The sequence below is a fragment of the Petaurus breviceps genome, unplaced genomic scaffold, assembly GCF_028583685.1.
Source record: "Petaurus breviceps papuanus isolate PSGF00001 unplaced genomic scaffold, PetGlider_PUasm1.0 186, whole genome shotgun sequence".
In the NCBI taxonomy this organism is placed as follows: Eukaryota; Metazoa; Chordata; class Mammalia; order Diprotodontia; family Petauridae; genus Petaurus; species Petaurus breviceps.
In genome coordinates this window covers 14,961,951-14,983,631 of record NW_027185798.1, presented here as the reverse complement: position 1 = coordinate 14,983,631, position 21,681 = coordinate 14,961,951, and the positions used below count along the sequence as shown (strand labels likewise).

The 21,681-nt window shown below is 45.4% G+C and overlaps 2 protein-coding genes across 2 annotated transcripts in view; both read left to right on the top strand.

Moving 5' to 3' along the window:
• Positions 1-615, top strand: part of NUPR2 (nuclear protein 2, transcriptional regulator) — a 2,011-nt gene extending 1,396 nt beyond the window's left edge. Inside the window, exon 2 of the mRNA XM_069089559.1 lies at positions 248-615. The gene's annotated coding sequence lies outside the window, so the exon portion shown is untranslated. The remainder of the gene's footprint in view (positions 1-247) is intronic.
• Positions 1-14,591, top strand: part of CHCHD2 (coiled-coil-helix-coiled-coil-helix domain containing 2) — a 421,648-nt gene extending 407,057 nt beyond the window's left edge. Inside the window, exons 2-5 of the mRNA XM_069089571.1 lie at positions 10,778-10,862; positions 12,802-13,045; positions 13,539-13,698; positions 14,276-14,591. Coding sequence (XP_068945672.1) covers positions 10,813-10,862; positions 12,802-13,045; positions 13,539-13,698; positions 14,276-14,286 — 465 coding nt within the window. The 5' untranslated portion in view covers positions 10,778-10,812 and the 3' untranslated portion in view covers positions 14,287-14,591. The remainder of the gene's footprint in view (positions 1-10,777; positions 10,863-12,801; positions 13,046-13,538; positions 13,699-14,275) is intronic.
• Positions 14,592-21,681: the final 7,090 nt, after the last annotated feature.

Genomic DNA, 21,681 nt, shown 5'->3' with positions numbered 1-21,681 from the left:
AAAAAAAAAAAAACCCTAAAAGGACAAATGTCAGGCATAGATCTGGCTTCCATTATAGAACCTTGGGAAATGGCACTTTAAAAACCCCCTCAGAACTCCTTCAAGTCCTTGGGACTTTCAAGCTCCCAGAAACAGTTCTCTCCCTCCTGTGTGTGGACATAGAGGTTCCTCCAAAAATCAGCGTTGCCCCCCATGGTAACCTCTCCCTGAAGAGACCCATTATCTTTCTGTGTTTAATTTTTTGCAGGCTGCACAAAGGTCGTGTTAGAGTCTTTTCTCTGACTCCAGCTGTAACTGTTGCCATAAGGGAGCGAGAGCCCACCCATGTTGATCACCGGGGCTTGCTTCCTGCCGCCTCAGTGCCTTTTCCCGTTGAGCTGTTCCTTCAGTAAGATCTGTGTTCAGTCCCCTTGGGGGTGTCTTCCCTTTAGGATTCCTCATTAAAGCAGAGCAGCAAGAATGGCTTTCCAACTCTTCTCTTTTGGTCAGTTAATGTTACTAGGAGCACAGAGTGGTTTTAAGAGAGGTGCTTATAAGACATTGATGGGATTACTGAAAGTGCTACCTTGTAGCTTGGGGAGCAGAATAATAAAGATCAAATCTGTTCTTGTGTTACATGGTACTTGTATGTGGACTTCTTCAGCCCTCACTCTTCACAGTGGGAGGCATATGTTGGGGCAGTCAGAAGGTGGCCAAGACTGGTCCTTGCCATTTTGCCATTTGCAGCATCAGTAGGTACTGTTAGCACCTTGGCAGAGGCCTGGACTTGGAGTCTGGAGTTTAGTTGTGAAGGCTGGCTCTGCTCTCTAACACCCAGTTTGACTTGGGGCAGGTCAGCTCTTAACATGTGATCTTTCATTTTCCCACCTGTAAATGAGGGAGCAGGGTTAGATGATCTCTAATGCTCAGAGTGCTGGACCTGGAGTCAGGAAGACCTGAGTTCAGTTCCAACCTTGGACACTTACTAGCTGTGTGAACCTGGACAAGTCACTTAATCCTGTTGCCTCAGTTTCCTCATATGTCAAATGAGCTGGAGAAGGAAATGGCAAACCACTCCGGTATCTTTGCCCAGAAAACCCCAAATGGGTTCATGAAGAGTGGGACACAACTGAAAACAACTGAACAGTAACAAAGACCTTTAAGGATATTTTAAAACACTTTTAAAATAGACACTATTAGAATTACTGTGGAAAATGCTTCATTCCAAGGCTAATATTTTGTGGTGAAATAAAAATACTTTAAAAATTGGATATTGTTATTCTCCCAGAGGCCAAGATGAGGTTTGAGTTTTTTGTTTTATTTTTATGTGACTGAGAACATTGAAGTCTCAGAAGCATTTGAGTTGAGCTTCATGCTTAAAATAGTTCCCTGCTTTTGGGCAGTATTTAATATTCTGAAGTTCCTACTAACATCTCCAGGGATGAAAGGTAAATTATTTTAATCCATTATGAAATTATATCAATTAAGTGTGGCAAAACCTTTCCTATCTTCTTATGGTGAACTTCTCTTGTTAGATGAATACAGAATCTCCACCTCTTACGCCCAGGTGATAGCCTTAAGTTGATCCAGATGGAGACACATAAACACTTAGTGTGGGATTTGTTGGCCTTGACTTTTCGTATTAGGAGAGTTTGGATTTTTTCCCCTCAGATTGGGGGTGTGGGAAGAGAAAATAAGCGCTTGCTCATTGAAACAAATGACATTTCTTTAACTTCATTCTTCGCTTTCATGCCCTAGATCTAGTATCAGGTCTTAAGTCTAGCCAGGCATTACGTTGATTTTTCCTTTTGAAGAATCCTGCCTGTAGTAGCATGTTCTATGTGTTCCTTCCTCTCTGTTCCTGCAGACACTACCATAGTCTGTCTAATCCAGGCAAGCTCACCACCTCCAACTTGAATTCAACAACATTTGTTAAACACTTGTTCTCTGTGAAATATATGTGCTACTGGGGGATACAACACGTACCCAATTAGTAACTTGGAGGAGAGGATGAATAAGGGGTGGTGGGAAGCAAGGCTTTGTGCGAAGTAACACCTTAGCTTGTCTTTCAAGGAAATTAGGGCTGAAGGAGGAGGCACTCCTGGGTCTTCTTCTCCCTGCCTACCATTTGTTTTCTAGCCTTCCTTGTTCAACAATATTTTCTTGGAGGAAAGACCCAAAAAGCAAAGTAACTCATTTGGCAGGGTTCTAACTGCTCTCCTACCTCAGGTCTCACCTTTTCCCAGATCTACCCTGTAGATGACATTGCTATACCAGTTTTCTCGGCAGCTAGGTGACACCGTGGACAGAGTTGTCAGGCTTGGAGTCAAGAAAACTCACCTCTCAAATCTGGCCCCAGACACTTACCAACTGTGTGACCCTGAGCAAGTCACTTCTGTCTCAGTTTGCTCATCTGTAAAATGAGCTGGAAAAGGAAGTGGCAAGTCACTCCAGTATCTCTGCCAAGAAAACTCCAAATGGGGTCACAGACATAACAGCAACAACAAAATACCAACTTCGTATGACACCATTTCCATCATGAAGCTTCCTTATGTAAAAAGCTGTAGGGCTCTCCTGCTTGCAAGGCTCCTTGTCCTGGAAGCGAGGCAGTGCATCACCTGGTCTTGGCTCAGCTGCCCAGCCTGCCACACTCCCTGACAAGTTTTTCCCATCCATCCATGGCCCCTCACTAGATCCTGAGTGTGCTTCTCTCTTCTCCGTCCTCCCTGCCTCCTTGTCACCCATCCACATCAGATCTGTGCTTACACGCTTTGCCACCCTGTTTCCTGAAACCTTTCTGAGTACTCCCAGCTAGTAGTGCCTTTCTCAAACCACGCTGGATTCATTTTGTACACTTTTGGTATAGACTTGTACATTTTCAAGGGTCCCCCACCTCTCCTGTGCCCAGTAGTGTAAACTCCTAAAGGACAGAGACCGTCATTTCTGTCTGTATCCCCAGGGTTTAGAGGGGGTGTGTTTAGAGAGTTGGCCAGAGTTTGGAAAGGTGCATTTCAGGTCTCAGTGATGACTCATGCTGGCTGTGTGATCCTGAAAGAGTTGGTGCTCCTTGGTGGAAGGAATTGCCTCATCCAGGAGTTCCCTAAACATATGAATTACCTGGTCAAGGCCCTGTTCCTTTCCTAGCCTATATCGAACCATACACTGTCTGACATATAGAAAATGACTTAGGGGCAAGAAGTGAATAGAGCACCGGCCCTGGAGTCAGAAGGACCTGAGTTCAAATTCGGCCTCAGACACTTAACACTTACTAGCTGTGTGACCTTGGGTAAGTCATTTAACTCCAATTACCCTGCCTTCCCCTCTCCAAAAAGACAAAAAAAAAAAATGACAACAAATGCTTGTTGATTGGTGGGGATGAGATTTGAGAGCATGCCTATCATTGAAAGAACTAGGCATGTTTATTTGAAAACAGGTAAGGGAGAATGGGAATTAGGTTCCAGGATGGGAATCAGGTTCCAGTATGGGAAGGGATGGCCTGTGGGAAAGGGTTTGTAGATTTTTTTTTTTGTTATAGAATCAACAGATTATTAGATGCTTAATATATGCTAGGCCCTGTGCTAGGTCCTGGTATGGATGCAAAAGCATATGATATTTCTGTGAGGAAGATTTTTATTAACTCAAGCCTAAACCATTCTAACAGTTAGATTAATTGAGAAATCAAATGAGATTGGGCATAGACAAAAATCTTTTTTTTTAAATTGAATAGCATCTTATTTTTTTCCAATTATATGTAAAGACAATTTTCAACATACATTTTTTTTAAAGATTTTGCATTCCAAATTTTTCTCCTGAAGATGACAATCTAATACACGTTATACATGTGAAATCATGTAAATATTTCCACAATAGTCATGTTGTAAAAGAAGAAACAGAACAAAAGGAAAAAACCATGAAAAAAGTGGAAATAGTATGCTTCAACCTTCATTGAGACTTCATCAGCTCTTAACTATCTTAAATCATTTTCCTACCAAGATATGATCAAAATGGATACATGACCCAGATATAAAGGGATATATCATAAGAAAATGAAACATATTACCTATCAGACTTAAAGGTAGAACAATTCAGGAATAAAAAAGAAATAGCATTGTAAGGCATAAAATGGATAATTTCAATTACATTGAGTTACAAGGGTTTTGTAGAAATAAAACCAGTGTAGCCAAGATTAAAAGAAAGTAGGAAATTGGGAGGAAAATTTTATAGACAGTTTCTTAGATAAAGGATTTCTCAAATATATAAAGAACTTTGTAAAATGTATGAGAATACAAATCATTCCCTAATTAATAAATGGCCAAAGGATATGAACAGAATTTTTTTTTATTTTGGTGATGAAATCAAAATGATATATAGTCATGAAAAAATGTTCTAAATAATTATTGATTAGAGAAATACCAGTTAAAATAGCTTTGAGAATATCAAGTTACACACCTATCAGAATGGCTAAAAATGATAGATGCCTTTCAATGGGGAATGGCTAAACAAATTGTGGCATGCGATTGTGATGGAATACTAAAGTGCTATAAGAAATGATGAACTGGTTGCTTTTAGAAAAATGTGGAAAGACTTGCATGAAATAATGAAAAGTGAAATGAGAAGTACCAAGAGAATGTCATACATAGTAACAGAAATATTCACCTTGGCAATGAGAAATACGCAAATCAGTGAGAAAGGACCTATGAAGGAAGATGTTATCCATCCCCAGAAAAAGAACTAATAAATAGAAGCATGTATAGTATGTTTTTACACATTTACATATGTGTGTGTTTAATTGTAGCCTTCTCTCGGGTGGGGAGGGAGAAAAAAAGTGCCTGACAGAGAACAAAAGACTTAGAAGGAAGCACAGAAAAACAGGGTAGCTTTGAAAACAATGTGCAGTATTTATTACATAGTTATTTAAAAGAGTAAACCGTTGAAAATGGAAATTCCTGTTTTTTTATATTGAATTCTTTCTATGTTGTGCTGTGTACATGGAAGTGGTTTTGGGTTGGGTTTAGTTTTTGTCTTTTCTTGGTCTTTTTGTATTTAAGTTGAAAATAAATTTTTTAAAAAGTCAAATAAGATGGACAAAGGACAGTGATTAATGCTCCTTTGGTAGCCCAGTGATGCGTAACCCTTTAATGTTATTAAATGCATAAAACAAAATACATAGATTGCAAAGGAAGCCAATCATTCAAATACAGTGATCAAAACATCTTTTAAAGCAAGCCCATGAGACCCCAGATTAAGAACCCTTGCCTTAGGATGTAGCTCTAGAAATCTTTCAGTGAAGGCTGTTGGAGTGTTAGGGAAGTTGCAGAGGGGATTCGAACCCTAACCCTAACCCTAAATGCCTCTGACTCTAACCCTAACCCTTTATGGGTTGGGTGAGTGTAGCAGCAAGCACCCCAAGCGTCCTCAGGGTTTGCAGCCACCACAGGTTCTTGGATCTGCTTTGTTAAAGGAAAGCAACTCAAAATGGGTTAACAGGCTTACTTTAATCAGTCAGACATGTATAGTTTACCTTGTTCAGGAGAAAAGGTCAGCACCCTGAACCTCAAAGCATACAGGCATAATTATCAAGACAGAAACATCAAGTAGACAGATTTCCAAACTGTCCAACCATTACATCCATACCCAGTCAACATCTGGGTTTCCACATTCTGGGTTTTTCAAAGCCGGGGGACTCTCAACAACGGCTTCCCAGAATTCAGATCAAATCACAGAACACTTCTCAAAGTGAGTCCCAAAACAAAGCTACACATCAGGGCTTATATAGCCTTCTCCTGGCTCAGAGAATGTAACAACCTTATTGACCCACTGGCCAATCAAAAAGTATCTACTGAAAAACAAGCCTCCCTTCCCCAGGCTTCTGGTGCACTTTAGCCTAGGGGCAGGGAAGATCTTTAAAATTTACATTCCCATTACAGTGAGTGACCTCCAGGGGGCCAGCCCATCCACCTCTCAGATTCTATAGTTCTGTGAAGACTTCCTCTCTTAGAGCCCATAGCGTCTTTTTTTTACCCTTATCAGTTATTTTGTGTATCACTATCTTTGCCACATATTCATATGATCTAACAGTTCTATAGGGACATGATCTCTCTCCTCCAGACAGCCTCTTAGCCTAAGTGGTGCTTTGGGGGGGACTCTAATGTGTTTATATAATAAGTTTTTTTGGTTGCCATCCCTTTTTGAGACTGTAAATTCCTTTCTTATATACACTTTTTCTCTTCCCCAATGGTTTGAACCCAGCATGTGCTCACTCATTTATTGTGTAATCCAGCAACATTGGATACGGAGACTTGTAAAAAATAAACACGTTTGACTAAAACTTAGAAAAATAGACACTGAGACAGCAATCGTCACAAATATGGCACTCCTTTTTCTCCCTTGCCTTACATTATCACCTCTATGCAAAGGACTCCCCGAGTTTTATCTCCCACCTCCACCCTTTGCAGTCCACATTTCTAAATACCTGATGGATCTACTTGTTGGCATTCACACTGGATGTACCCAGACTTAGCTCAACCTCTCTCCTCTGCCACCCTCTTTCCAACTACTCTATTTCTTTTAATGTTACTACTATTCTTGAGAAGACTGGGTAATGACCTAGGCATAAAACTGATCTATTTTTCTCCCCTTCCCAGATCACACCCCCTCACTATAGATTTGTTCAGGATCTTCTGTCCCTGAAGGGCGTCATGCCCCCAGTTCCTCTGGCAGTTTGGTGACACCTATGGACCCCTCTCAGAAGATTATTAAAATGCAAAAAACAAAATATATTGGATTACAAAGGAAAACAATTACATTGAAATAGTTCGGAAAATATTTTTTAAAACCATACTGTTTCACTTTTTTTTTTTTGTTTGAGTCTTCTTACACAAAATGACTAATATGGAAATGTCTCGTGATTTCACATGTATAATCTATATCAGATTGATTACAGTCTCAGGAAGGATGGAGAGAACAGAGAGAGGGATAAAATTTGGCCTCAAAACTTTTTAAAAAACTAATGAATGTTAAAAATTGTTTTTACATGTATGGGGTGGAATGATTTTTATTTTTAAATTTCATAGTCCTCTAGGTGAGAGCTCCTGGCCCTACATTCTAGGTGACTTCACCAGTTTCCATGGATTTAATAATCTTATAATTTAATTATGCACTTACAAATATACATATCTAATCTCAGGCTTTCTCCTTAAGCTTCAGTCCTGAATCACCAACTAATTGCCTATGGCATGCTTCAAACCTGAAAAACTCAAACTCAACATGTTCACAATAGAATTATCTTTCTGCCCAAATCCAACCAACTTTTAAACTTTTTGTTCTTTAGGTAATCAGGGTTAAGTCCCTTGCTTAGGCTTCGCATAGCCAGTGATTGTCTGCGGCTGGATTTGAGCTCAGGTCCTCCTGCCTCCAGGGAACTGCTCTATCCCGCATAGGACCATCTGCTTATGTTTTTCAAAGGCACCACCATCCTTCCAATCTCCCCGTTCCACAACTTCTCATTCTCCCTAATTCCTCATATTCAATCAATTGCCAAATATTTTTTTTAATTGTCAATTATTGTCATTTTACCTCCACAAAATCTTCTGTATCGAACTTAATTTGTAAAAATGTTCTCTTCTCCCTACTTCTATTGTTAACAAGAACAGAGAACAAAACCCTCACAACAAACTCAGACCAGCAGAGCACCCCACCCGCCCCGCGCTGGCCACGTCCCAAAGTGCCTATCTTACTCTGGATTCTATGGCCACGGACCTCTTGGGCAGGAGGTAGGTGACCCGATGCACGCTAAGTCCTTGGACTCCCGTGGTCGGCAGAATTCTAGACTCTCGAAGGCATTTTTCCTCTCTAACGTCATATACTGTGTTCTAGCCCTGGTCACTGCATTCATCGGTTCCCAATGCACAATACTCCCTGACATTCCCGTACCACGATCTGCTTATCCGCTGCCCAGACCTTGGAGCCCCCTTCACTTCCACTGTTTAAGAGCATTTCTGTGCGTGTGCCGCTGACCCCTTGTCCTTTCCCCGGCTCTGGCCCCATCTCCCCAGGTCTCTCCCCATTCCAGCCTATCTGCACGCACAGCTGTGCACGTCTGGCCACGTCCCGCCCTGCTCGTGAGCTCCCATCGGCCGCTAAGATGAAAGGTAGCCCCTTTGTTCTGACTTCTGCAAGCACCGGCACCCTGGTTCCCAGCTCTCTCCCTAGCCTCATTATAACACTTACATGCTTTTCATACACTCGCTCATCTGAGTCCCACAACAACCCCACGAGGCAGATGTTATTGTGACCCCCATGTTACACATGAGGGAACTGGGGCAGACCCGGTAAAGGACTAGTCCAGGGCCACTCAGCTAAGGGTCTGAGTCAGTCTTTGAATTCAGGTCTTCGGACTCAGAGTCCAGCCCGCTAGCCGCTTCCGCCACCTCGCGGCTTCGTGTTGCATTACTCCCCTTCCCACACCTTGGTCCCGCCCGCTCAATTGAACTGAGGTTTTCTCTGGGCTATTCCCCCTGCTGTTCTTCTTGGCCGAAATGCACGCCCTCCTCCCCCTGCTTCACTGAATCCCTCTCTTCAAGATGCAGTTCAAACACCACGTTCTACATAAAAGCTCCCTAGTATTTATATATTTGCATGTATGCATGTGTTGTCCACTGGTAAAATGGTAGCTCCCTGATAGCAGGATTGGATTCTCCCTCTGGCACACCAGGGGCACTTACAGGCTAATTTCCAAATTCAAACTAATTCCCAAATACCCATACATCTTTCCCTCTATCCATTTTCCCCCATTCTCCGTATCTTGCCTAGACATATGACCTCCTGATTTCATCTTCCTGCCCTTCCCACCACTGCCCAAGTCACCATCCTCATGAGCTTGACTAAACCTGTCTTGCTGTTCCTCTAACAGCCTGGAATGCTCTCTCTGGTCACCTTCACCTGTAGCTGCAGGCTCTCTACAAGACTCCGCTCAGCTCTCACAGTCTAAGCATCCCTTTCTGGGCGCCACCAATGCTAGTGCCGTCCTGTCCATTTACACTGACACCGATGGGGTGACAGGACCTGGATCCTGGATCTTCCCATGCATTTCCGCCTCACTGGAGGCGGCTGGCCCAGCCCAGCCCACCTAGATATTCCAGTCCTTTCAGGGTGGCTCTCCGCTGACCCCAGACCATTTTCAGGGTGGCTCCCCCAGGCTATTGCCTCTCCTTTAACCCCATCCAGATCTTTTCTCGGTCCTTTTTTTGTATATGAGTATCAATCACACCCCACACACACACCCCCCATGGAGGCGAGGATCGATTCTTTGGGAATCTAGCCCGCTATATGGGCGTTACAATCAAGCTTGCTTCTCCTGATGAGGTATGGGCTCTGGGAGTCCCTCGAGCTCTCCATGAGTCCTTGAGGTACAAGCTATGGAAACCTCCCTTGGACTCTTGATTGAATCATCCCATTTGATGAGGCAGGTCTTTTGCTAGGCTTCCCACCCTTAAACTGGCCTAGCCCACCATAGTCTGTAGCCTCCAGCTACCTCCCACCCTTAATCACTCATTGACCTCATCTGACTCCACCTGAAGACCCTCCCCAACTCCTCCTCTACACCACCCCTAGATTCCTCCCACGACCTTCTGTATATAAGACCCCAATCCTGTCTTCTGGTTTGTGAGAACGCCATAGAATGCCATGTGGGTGAGTGCCATACAATAGTGAGAGCGCCATAGAATGACCCAGCACAGACTTACTGTCTAATGCAAGCGAACTTTTAATAAATTTTACTTTTCTTTGGCTGAGAAGACTCCAGTCCAATTCATTGGGCAGAAGCCGGCGTGTTGGAATTTTGGGGGCTCCAGAGCAACCCTAATCCTCTTAGTGGGTACCCTCTTCACTCCGACTGAAAGGAGGCTTGAGTGCTTGAATTCTTCCCCGGCGGACCAGCCTTGCACCCTGACACTGCGGGGTTCCCAGCAACCCAAACCCCCTCCATACCACTTGTCTGTTTATAGTGCTGTGAGCTCCTTGAGCAAAGAAATTGGTTTTTGCCTTTTTTCGCAGCGCCGGGCACAATGCCTGGCACAGCAGGCGCCCAATAAATGCTTATTGGCTGAATGACCCGACAGGCGGGCAGCTCCGGCACTGTGCCCACTAGGGGTTGGGGGCAGAGAGGCAGACCGGGCCAGGCTGACCGCCCCCGCCCCAGGGGACAGGGATGCGGGAAAGTCAAGGCTGGCCTCGGAGGCCATCTCGGAGTTTTCCGTCCGGACTCAGCACAAGTCACCAAGCACTTATTATGCGCCCACCATATAAGGGCCAGGCGCTGTGCCAAGCACACGGAATACAAGGAACTACCCGGGAACTCCGTCCCCAGGGTCCTTGACCTCGGAGTAGACAGAGAAACTTCTCGGGAGGACATGTGGCGCTGACTCCGTACCTCGCGGGCCAACGCTACGTTTCCCCGCCCCCCTGGAATGAAGACGTAGATCCGTTTCCGAGCTCAAACCGAGTGGCGGTTGCTAGGCAACGACGTACGCTTCCGGCTTAGAAACGGGTAGGAGGGGCACGGCAAGTGACGTCCAACGGGCGCGAAGCGTGATTCTACCGCTCCTCCCAGTGACCTTCACGATACGGTCAGAGGGGGGCGAGACGGAAAGGCCTTGAGAGAGGGGCGCTGATTGGCTGGCGGAGGCTCGTGGAGGCGGGTGGCCACTGATTGGCCGCGAGCGCGCCGGCGGGAGGCCACTGATTGGTCGGAGGCTGTAAGCCCCTACCCCAAGGAACCGCCGCAGCCTCTCGCCGGTCACTTCTCCCCAGGACGTCTACTGCTTGGTGTCGAGTATGCCGCGCGGAAGCAGGAGCCGGACCTCCCGGGTGGCCCCTCCGGCCAGGTAAGAGAAGAGACCGGGGTGATGAGACGGTGGCGGAGTGGCTCCAGGGGAAAGAAGGAGGCCAGGAGCGGGAGCTCGAAGCGCTGTGACGCAGCCGGGAAGGCTGGGGATGAGGGGGGGGAGGGGCAGCTAGCCGATGGGCCCCCATCCGCCCCTCCCCCACTCCCTCTTCTCGCATGCGCATTGCCCCCTTGAAGGCCCACGTGGCTCCCGCTGTCTAGGGGTCCCTTCCTGCCCACTTCCGAGGCTTGGGCTGCGCAGGCGGCTTCCGGCGGGCACCCTGCCCCGAGCTGAACGTCCGGGGGGGGCTGAGAAGCCGCGGCTTTGAGCGCTGTTAGGACCCGCACCCCCGTTACCCAGTTTCTGCAACTCCTCCCTGAATAAGCAGCGCGCTGCTTGTGACCCTTATTTACCTCCTGCTTAAGGGCTGTTGCTCCTCTAGAGGACCTTGAGCCCCGTGACCTCCAGGTGACGTCATGAGGTGCAGGTCAGCTGGATTTAAGTGAGGCCGGGCCGGGTCACCAGCCTCACTTTCTCCTCTGGACGTAGCTGGTTCTAGTGGCAAGAGCAGGGCGACCATAGATGGCCCCTGCCTAAGGGCTGTTAGGCCCTGCACCCCCTTCTGGGGGTGGGATTCGGATCCTGACACCTTGGATAAACTCCAGCGACTCCTTTAATATCCAGGATGAAGCATGAAACCTGTTGTTTGGGTTTTAAAGCCCTTCCTAACCCGGCCAGTTCTTAGGCCATCCGGTGACCCTGGCCTTCTTCCCTCCACAGTTTCACTAGTTTTCGTCCTTGCCCGCAATACTCTCTCACTTCTATTTGCCTCTTCAGGAGCCAGCTGAAATCCCACCTTCTGCCTTCAAGAACTTAATGCTAGTCCAGCTCCAATTTATCCAGTGTTCTCTTCCTCATAAACCAAGCTCCTTGAGGCAGGAACTGTTGTATCTCCAGGGTTTAACCTGGCACATAGTAGGTGCTTAATAATACCTGTTGATCAAAGAAACCAATTACATTGAAATGCAATAATTAAAAAAAATAGATTAAGTTCATGGAAAATGAACTTAAAATAAGTTTAAAATTAAGAATCTGTGTTCTCAAATCTCGCTGAAGACCTTACTATTTTGACCTAGAGACTATACATAGTTCCTGCCCCTTGCTGTCACCCACTCATACCCCATTGTGGGCTTGACCTTGGCTTCCTTCTCTGTGAGTTGAGATTAAAGGACTTTTCTGCACCAAATCCTTTGAGCCTAAATGTAATCCACTGCTTGATTATGTATGGCTTTGGGTTCGCACCTAGTCACATGGATCTTGATATGCCCAACCAGTATTACACAGGAACTAATAATTTCCCTTCTCGATCAGGGTTGTCCATCTCGGCCTTGCTTTTGTTATCATTGATGATAAAGGCATGATCTCTACTACTCTTGAAGGTTTTCTGCTTGCTTTTATGTCTCATTGAGTCTTCAAATTATTTTACTCTACATATAGCAGAGGATCTTTAAAAAAAAAAAATGGATAGCACAGTGGCTTCCCCAAGGTCCCCCAGTGACAGCCATGAATTGAACCCCGTTCTGGGTCCATATATGTTTATTTTTCTTTTATATCAGGAGGATTTTTGAGGTCCTCTGTCACTTACTAGTATGGAGGCATATATAATACCATATGATTATGCTTCTTAAAACATTTTTGTTGATGTCTTTTATTTTTATATATCCTGTATTTCTCTTTTCATAACTTCATAGAAAATATTTTCAGCATAACAAGCCAGTAACATTTGGAATTTGTGTTATAATAATAATAAAAAGAATGGGCAATATTTTAAATAAAGACCCAGGTTGTTGAAATGTAAGTGTGTAAGACTCCCCCACCCCAGCTTTTGCTGATCTTGGTCAGTTTGAAACAGAGTTTTGTGTTTTTCTTTCTTTTGCAGTCGGGCTCCCCCAATGAGAGCTGCACCACCACCAGCAGCTCATCCTCCAGCAGCAGTACCACCATCTGCAGTTGCCCCTCCTGCTGCTGCCCCTAAGCAGCCGGGTTTAATGGCCCAAATGGCTACCACCGCAGCCGGGGTGGCAGTGGGTTCAGCTGTCGGCCACACCATTGGTCATGCCATTACAAGTGGCTTTGGTGGTGGGAGCAGTGCTGAGCCTGCAAGGCCTGATATCACCTACCAGGTACGTTATTGTATGCTGGGTGGCACCTCATCCTCCCCAAGAGCCACCACCTTTTGATTCCTTAGCCCCCTCTCAGGAAGGGGCATTGGGCCATGGGGCCTGATCATGTTGTACTTTGGATCCTGAGCTGTCTAGATTTGTTAGAAATTAAACTCTTCATTCATCTTCCCAAAGCCGGGTTTTAGAGGTTAGCCCTGAATCATTTCCACCATTTCCTTTCCAACTGCTCTTTAGGAGCTGATTGTTTTAGAGCTTTCAGGCTCTTCTTGTCTCTTATCTGTCTCTCCTTTAGTCATGTGTCTGTGCTCCTGTGATCTTCCTTGTTCACCTCTTACTTTCTCTTTTGTAAAGGTATCTAAGTGCTTTTCAAAAGCTCCAGTCTAATGATCATCTTCTAGTTTAATTTTTTTTTTTTATGTAGCTTGGGTGGTGTTCTTAAAAGCATTTGCTTGAGATGCCTTTTCTCCAGTATCTTAAAGTGTCATCTTCCCAGGAACCTCAGGGAGCACAGCCAGCCTACCAGCAGCAGCAGCAGCAATTTGGTCCCTGCCATTACGAGATGAAGCAGTTCTTAGAGTGTGCCCAGAACCAGGGTGACCTCAAACTGTGTGAGGGCTTTAGCGAGGTGCTGAAGCAGTGCAGGTTTGCAAATGGTAAGTATTGATGCTCCTGTTGCCTGCTGTGTGGGAGCTTTAGGAGAGATGCGTCCACTTCTTTTCTTCTGAAGGCAGCTCCAGCCTCAGTGGTTTTGAGAATCACGTCTTCTTCATAGAGATGCTAGTAGACACTTCCTTTTGTGGGAGATAGATTTCTGCTGGGCACAAGGAAGACTGTGCAGTGATTTGAGCTGTCAGTAGAATGGACTGAAGAAGGGAGTGATGAGTTTCCTATGGTTGGAAGTCCTTAAATAGCCTGGATGCCTGCTTCTCTTATAGTATCTTCACAGCCTTATTCGGCATAGGTGCTGCTACAGTAACATCTTTATACAATGAGGAAACTGAGGCTCAGAGGTTCAGTGACATGTCTGTAACATTACATGAAGGTAGAATGTGAACTTAGATCTTCTGGGGTCCCCATTACTACTGCCTGGTGGCCCAGGTCTGTTATGAGAAATGCCTGGGCTTCAAGCTCAGAAGGATTATGTGCTCTCAGCAGTGGACAGCCCAGTCCATTTTTGGCTTTGACTTAGATGTTTACAGTAAATGTAATACTAGTCTCTTTCTTTTGTAGGATTAGCCTAATTGAGACCTTCAAAAGGAAGAAATGGAAAAAAATCAACTCTGAAGACCAATCTAATTTAGCATAATGCATAATTAGTAGTGAAATGATAAAGAAAACAGACCACCAGTACTTTGGTTTTTTTTGTCTATTTGTCACTAATATCTTTATTTCAGAACAACCTTTGAGGAGGGGAAAGCTGTTCCCCACTGTGGAGATGACATGAGATAATATAAAATGTTGAGATGAGGCAGATGCTTGTGTGGTCTCTCATCAAAATGAATGCTTGTGATGTAAACTCTTAAAATAAAGTTTATTTCCTCCTGGATGTGAGATCTGTAAGTGTGGGAATGGGGACTTGATTACCCTTGATTGGGGGAGGGGTGTGATAAAAGCACAGAAGATGCCGGATGGTCCTTGTACCTTCTTGGAGCCTACAAAAGTTTTTGGGTATTACTCTCCAAAGGAAAGAGAATGAATTCTTCAGAGAGAGCTGAAGTGGAAGCTTTGTCACCAGAGAAAGGGAGATGGGGTTTTTAAGGCCCATGAATATTTTGGGGTTCCATTGTTTTTCTGCCTGTGGTGGTGGCTTTCTTCTTTCAGAAATGAAGCCAGGGCTCATCCTTCCCAGGTTCTGCCATTCACATAAGTGTTTTTGTGAGCCTTGTTTTGCCCTCCCTTGAGACCACAAGGCCAACAGGAAAATTGATTCTGTGCTGTCCCAGCTGCCCGAGTTGGTGATAGTCTGGATGGTTCTGTGGTGTGTGTTCATGTGGGCCTGTTTGTAATGACATCAGAGGCAGAGACCTTGGACAGCTGTGGTTTGGAGGACAGGCTGCCAGTTAAGAGGTACCTGAAGTCCTTGGCTTCAGTCAGTCTTTATCTCGGGTTACCAGAAGGTGGGGGGAAGGCCAGTGCTCATCCGGCATCCTTCCAAAATGTATTAAGCCCTTCCTATGTGCCTGTGTTCCTTGGTACTGTGCTGTGTGCTAGAGATACACAGAAAGAGTCCCTTCCTTCAGGGAGCTCACAACCTAATGGGAAGAAACAAGCCAACAAATACGTCCCAACTAGCTATGTACAGCAGAAAGAGGAAATAAGAGGGCAGGCACCAGAATTAAGAGAAACATCCGGGAGGCTGGTGTCAGTGCATCTGAGCATGTGAGAAGGCTGGAAAGGTAGGGGCCTGGGTTACCAAGAGCTTTGAATACCAAATAAGCATTTAGTATTTCTCCCGCAGGCAATAGGGAACTTGGAGTTTTTGAGCAGGAGAGTGATAGATGTGCACTTCAGGAAAATCACGTTAGTGGCCAAATGGAGGATGGATTGGAATGGGTAGAGACCTGAGCCACAGACCCACCTGCTATACCAGTCCAGGCACCATGGCAGGGGCATATCAAGAGGATATGATAGGGTAAGTTTCAGAGAAATTAGTGACTCCTAGGTTATGAGCTTGGGGGACTGGGAGGGTAGTGTGTTACCCTCCACAGTAATTGGCGGCAGGTGTGTGGAATTTAGGGCCAAAGAGGGAGATTGGTTTTTTGAACATTGAATTTAAAATGTCTTACTGGACATCAGAATGATAAACTGACTGTAGAGAGGTCAAGGAGAACTGAGAAAGGTCAATTGTGCTGGAATGACAAGGTCGGGGGCCAGATTGTAAAGAGTAAGTGGGGGTACATGGCCTTTTCCTGGGAGCTGAACTACAGAGGATGATAGCAGGGGAGGCTACTGAAGGGCTGCTCATGCCTTGGATCCCTGCAGCCCCTTAGGAGTAGGGGGGCTGCTTGAGAAGGGCATGAGGGCAAAAATGGGCTTTCAGAGCTCAAAATGGGTGAGGCAGAGGTCCAGGACTTGGTGATTGAGCACTGTGAAGGAAGAGAGGGTGGAAAGGGGCTGGGCACTCAATCCTAAAGAGAGCATTGAAGAAGGAATGTTAATCTCTTGGTTAATAAGAGAAAAGTCCAAACTGATGGTCTCCTCACCCACGCCTTAGGACATCTTTCTATGCCATGAGAATGAACAAGGAAGAGGCAAGGACTTGATAAAGTACAGCTGGGGGTTAGCATTCTACACTGAGAACAAAAGCCACTTAATCCAATCTTACAACCACTCAATTCCTCCTTGGAGACCCTGCTTGTGATCAGTATGCCCTAAACCTTTTCAAAAATTCAATTCAGTGAACATGTATTAAGTGAAGCATTGTGCTAAGTTCTGGGAATATAAACAATACAAAAGGAAGCTAGAAAAGGAGTGTGGGGGCATGGGATGCACAGGGGTACCGATGTGGGGGCATCCAGTATGAAGTTAACTCCAGGCAGAGCTGCAGATCATGACTCATCCCTTCAAGGAATGGGGAAATCTCTGTTCTCTATTAGACCGTGGGCAGTTCTAAATTTGGTCATCACCCTTAATCCATTTTCCTCAGACCTGTCACTCTCAACCTTTTGGCTGACTTCTTGCTTAGGGAAGAGTCTGGAAAGGTCTTTTGAGAAATATTTGTTAATATTTCAGTGGAACAAAAAAGATTTTAACATGCTATCCACGAGTGAAAGATGTCCCAGTCCTTAAGGATAGCCACACAATTAAAAAGTGCAGTAATAATCCATGGCCTTGTTCAATCAAGCATTTTGTTGAGTTGCAAGTGCTCAATGTTCATGGGTGCTGGATTTACTGTCTATTTTCAGGCCACTTACATCAAACACGCCCCATGGGTGTAATGTAATGCCAAGGAAAGGCAACTTCCCAGGTTCAGAATACCAGCATAGGTGCTCTCTCCTTTTTATTCAGTGACAAACCAAGAACAGAGAAGATCAAAACATGACATCATTCAAAATACAGCATTTACTAAGTGTGATTAAATAATCTCCAAGGACTACCCCACCCCAGGACCTTCCAATCATTCAGTCAATTACAAAGTCCCTGTTCTAAATACTTCTCCACCCCCAGGCTGTACCTTCATTTAGTCCACCACAAAGCCCCTCTTCTCAAATGGAGATTAGTTTCCAAACATAAGTAAAGTACCTTCATTTGTTCAATCACAGCACAAAATGGTCAAAAGTTCCCCACCCCTGGATTGCAATTGAATCTACCCCCAGAGTTACAACAAGTTTAAGCACAGCACTTAATACCCAAATGGAGGTCTTTTCTTCATCTTGACATGAGGCAAGTTCTCAGCAATCTTAGTTCCTGGGGAGACAAGGCTTAGCAAGGCCATGAGATACATTGCCAGTCTCTTCATTAATTCATTCTCTGTCTGCAGAACAGTCCTAGAACCCCTGAAAACATTAGCAAAACCCTCTCCCAGGATTTCTGTAAATAAACAACAAGAAAATCCTTCTTCAGGGCTTCTGAACCAACAGAAAGGTTCCCAGACCCCTGCAACAACAGCACTGTCCTTCACCAGTGGACAGTATTCACTCTGTCTGCAGGACAGTCTCCAGACCCCTGCAACAACAGCACTGTCCCTCACCAGTGGACAGTATTCACTCTCTGTCTGCAGGACAGTCTCAGTAGCTCTTAACAAACAGCCAGGTTCCAGGACTTCTTCAACAGGACTGTCCTTCACCAGTGGACAAATCTGGCAAAACAGACAGACAAAGTACCAGCAAAACAGCCATGTCTCCTCAGTCCTTGGCAGCTCCGGGGGCAGGTCTCAAAAGTCCAGGGCAATTCAAAGTGGCCCTCAGCAATCCTCTCAGTCTCTCTTCTGCCTCCAAAGTGCTGCTTCCAAAAAAGTTCTTCTGCCTCTCTCTTGTGTCTCTCCAAATCTACGTCACCAGCTCCTCCCAGTTCAGGACTTTCTTTTCACCTCAACAAGTCCATTCCACAGGTGGGATTAACAAGCTCTGGGTTTTAACACAATCAAACCCAAAACCAAGCCAATACAGGGGAATCTTTAAATGCCATTACTATTACAATGGGGTTCTAAGATAATTTTACTAACTGCTAAGAAGCAGGGAAACCTTCAACACTGTGCAGGCTGACTGTCTAGAAAGCTTCAGAACAAGCTTCTACGTGATAATGGAGATACTGGGCTTGGGGAACATCCCTCACCTTTAAGGACCATATCATCTGGAAGGCAGCCACCACGCTCTCCCAAGACATGTGGGTACCACTCCAGAGTGGACAATCAGTCTCCTGCTTACCTTGAAAAGGGCTTGCTGAACCAGGAGGGGCTGACTTAGGCTTGACCTAAGGAGGCTTCCTGAAAATGAGAGCTGTCCAAAAGTAATGAGGTTGACTTTTCCCAGTCCCTGGAAAGGGACTACATTTCAGTGACGAGTTCACCTCCAAAATCCCCACTCTCAGAGACGGAACTGTATTGACCAGTGGTAAGACTCACCGGTGACATTTTAAATTATATTAATGATAGCAATAATTCACACCTACTCTCCTACTCGGACATTTGCCCTGAACATCTGTTGGAGAAGTCAATCTCAGAAAGGAGAGAGGCAGTGTGTGGAAGGAATGCTGTATTGGGAATCAGAATGACAGGGTGCTTGGGATCTCTATTTGTAACATCAATTTGTAAAACTTTGTAACATCAGTAATGACTGGGTGCTTGGGATCTATATTTGTAACATCAGTTTGTAAAACTTTGTAACATCAGTCTGTAAAAAAACTTTGTAACATCAGCCAGTTTATAAAATCACACTCCATTCTCCCCCGCCCCAGTCTCAGAGCAACTCTGCCCCTTCCCCCTGTCCGCACTCTGCCTAAGCAGAGTTGGTTCCCTTACATCCATCCAGTAGGCCCTGACAATGGCAGCCCTACCCTTTAAAAGTAAAAGCCTGTGCCCCCTTTCACTTGCAAAAGGTCCCCTAAGGACTCTTGCCTGCTTCTGTAAAAGCGGAAAAATAAACTTTTACAACTCTCACTCCAAGTAAGGCTGAGCTGAATTCTTTCCAGACTGAATCGCAGGTTCTGGTCTTAAAATCAGAGTCCCTGCTGAACCTATTGGGAGATGACCCAGTTCGAATCCAGGCTGTCTCTACTATGTGTAATACTAGGTTCAATAAAGGGACATTGAGATGAACAGAATAGGGCTCTTCCCTCAGTGAGTTTATAATTTTCGCCCTTTTTTTTTTTTAGGGCAATTGGGGTTAAGTGACTTGCTCAAGGTCATAAGGATTTGAACTCAGGTCTCCCTGACTCCAGGCCCAGCGCTCTATCCATTGTGCCACCCAGCTGTTCCCAATCATTATAAGAGTTACCATCTATATAGATAGTATTTCAAGGTTTTCAAAGCACTTAGGACTTTTCTTAGCACTAGAACCCTGGGAGGTAGGTGCTTTATATATTATACATATACTATTATATATTATTTTATATATAATATATATTATACATATATGTGCATTATATGTAAGATATGATTACATATATGTGCATAGTACCCGTTTTGTAGATGGAAAGTGAGGCAGATCAAGGTTAAGTGACTTGCCCAGGGTCACACAGTAAGTGACTGAGGCAGGATTTGAACTCAGATCTTGCTGATTCCAAGCCCTACACTCTATCTACTGCACCACCATCTGCCTAAGCAAGATGGTTCAAATCTCTCTTTTATACATCAGTTCTATAGGACCTTGGCCAAGTCATTACCTTTCTCTCAGTCTGTTACCTCATCTGTAAAATGAAGGAGGAGGATTAGGGGCCTCTGAGTTCTCTCTTCTTGCTCTGAAGTGCTTCAGTCATCCCCTCTGTGCCCAGCACCCACCCTGGAGTCCGAATGGGGGGCCACCCACCAGGTAAGTCAACGTGCTTGCTGACCTTCCCGTGTTTTGACTCAATTATGAACTCCTTTCCACCTCTACCAGCTGCCTGCTTGCCAGCTCCAAGGTTTCCACATGCAATTTATTTTTGGCATCTCAGCCTTCAGATCAAGTACCACAAGGCAAAGAGCAGCTGTCTCAGTCCTAGCTGTGAGGGTGTGTGAGCCTGGGGGTGGTCCCCCCCATGCTGGGATTGCCGTCCTCCGTCCCTTGCTGGGAGGCCAGGGTGCTAGGCTGGCTCGGCATCCATGTGCCTGCCAGACCCTCCATCCTTCAGAGGAACCTGGAGGGGCCAGAGGGAAGCAAGGACAGCCCACGCCCACAGGGAGAACTTGTTTCCCAAAGAGAATCTGATGCTGGGGGGTCAGCCTGGCAAGGGGCCTCCATGAAGCCAACGGTCACGAGCACTTCTATTTGCCATCCCCTGGAGGGAAACCAGGGAACATTTTCTCTGGGCCCTCCGAGACTCTTTAGACCTTTAAAGCGCTCAACTATAAAGCTGGGCCCTGTGCTGAAGTGGAGGTTTGCAGGTGATGTGCATGTACCCACTTTGATCGAGGATCCAGATGGAGGCAGGGAGAGCCCCAGAGTCATTTATCCAGGTGGGAAAGGAAAGTTTGGATGGAAAGTCTGTGCAGCTGGGATCCCCTTCTCTCTTCCCTGTCCTCTCTTCTGGCCTCAGCACAGGCCTCCCCTCCTCTGGCCTCTGCTATCTCAAAACTGTACCAACATTTTTGGAAGGGGGAGAGAGACAGTGACAGAGAGGCAGAGAAGAAAAGAGAGAAGAAAGAAACATGGAGAGAGAGAGAGAGAGAGAGAGAGAGAGAGAGAGAGAGAGGAGTATCCTGGTAAATGTTTAACAACTGACTCTCCAAAAAATAAAATAATGAACACAGCACACTTTTAAGTTTAATTTGCATTATTAACATTTTCTCTCTCACTTTCTTAAGTCTAGGCAACAACAAAAATAAATCAAACCTCAATTTTTAGCATTTGCTGATGTTTGCACATTTAACAATTAGCTCTCTATAGCCAGTTGGTTCCAGGACCCCCTTGGATACAGGTGTCTTTTCTGAGGTCAGAATTAGACTGACCTCTCCAGAATAGGAGAAGCATTGGCTTCTCCTGGTGGGAGTTTCCCAAGGTCTCTGTAATGAGGGACTGACAGCCTAGCAAAGATCACTTGATCTCAACTTCTTTGGGCACTTCCTTCCAAACTTCCTTCAATACCATGTTCCCTCAAGTGGAACTGGGGAGGGGATGGGGGGGAAAGAAGAGGAATCACAGACGAGATTCCCATCAGCCTAGAGCATCTTTCCAGGCTGGGGTGGGGAGATGAGGGACAGGGGGTGTTACTGCCCCAATGGTCAAGTTTTTTTGGGGATCACATTTTTTCTCCTAAATTCAATGACTCCCCCAAGATTCTACCATGTCTGAATCCAGATGTGCTCTCAGTAGCATAGGGTTACAAATTCAGAGCCAGAAGAGACCACGGGGGGGGGGGAATGATTGTACCGGAATGAGTGTGGCAGGTTCCTGGCCCATCCCTTCAGGCAGGAGAGGCTGAAGAGTCATTCGAGGATAACATGAGATATTTGTAAAGGACTTTTATGAACCTCAAAGTGCTATCACTAAATTAAAGCA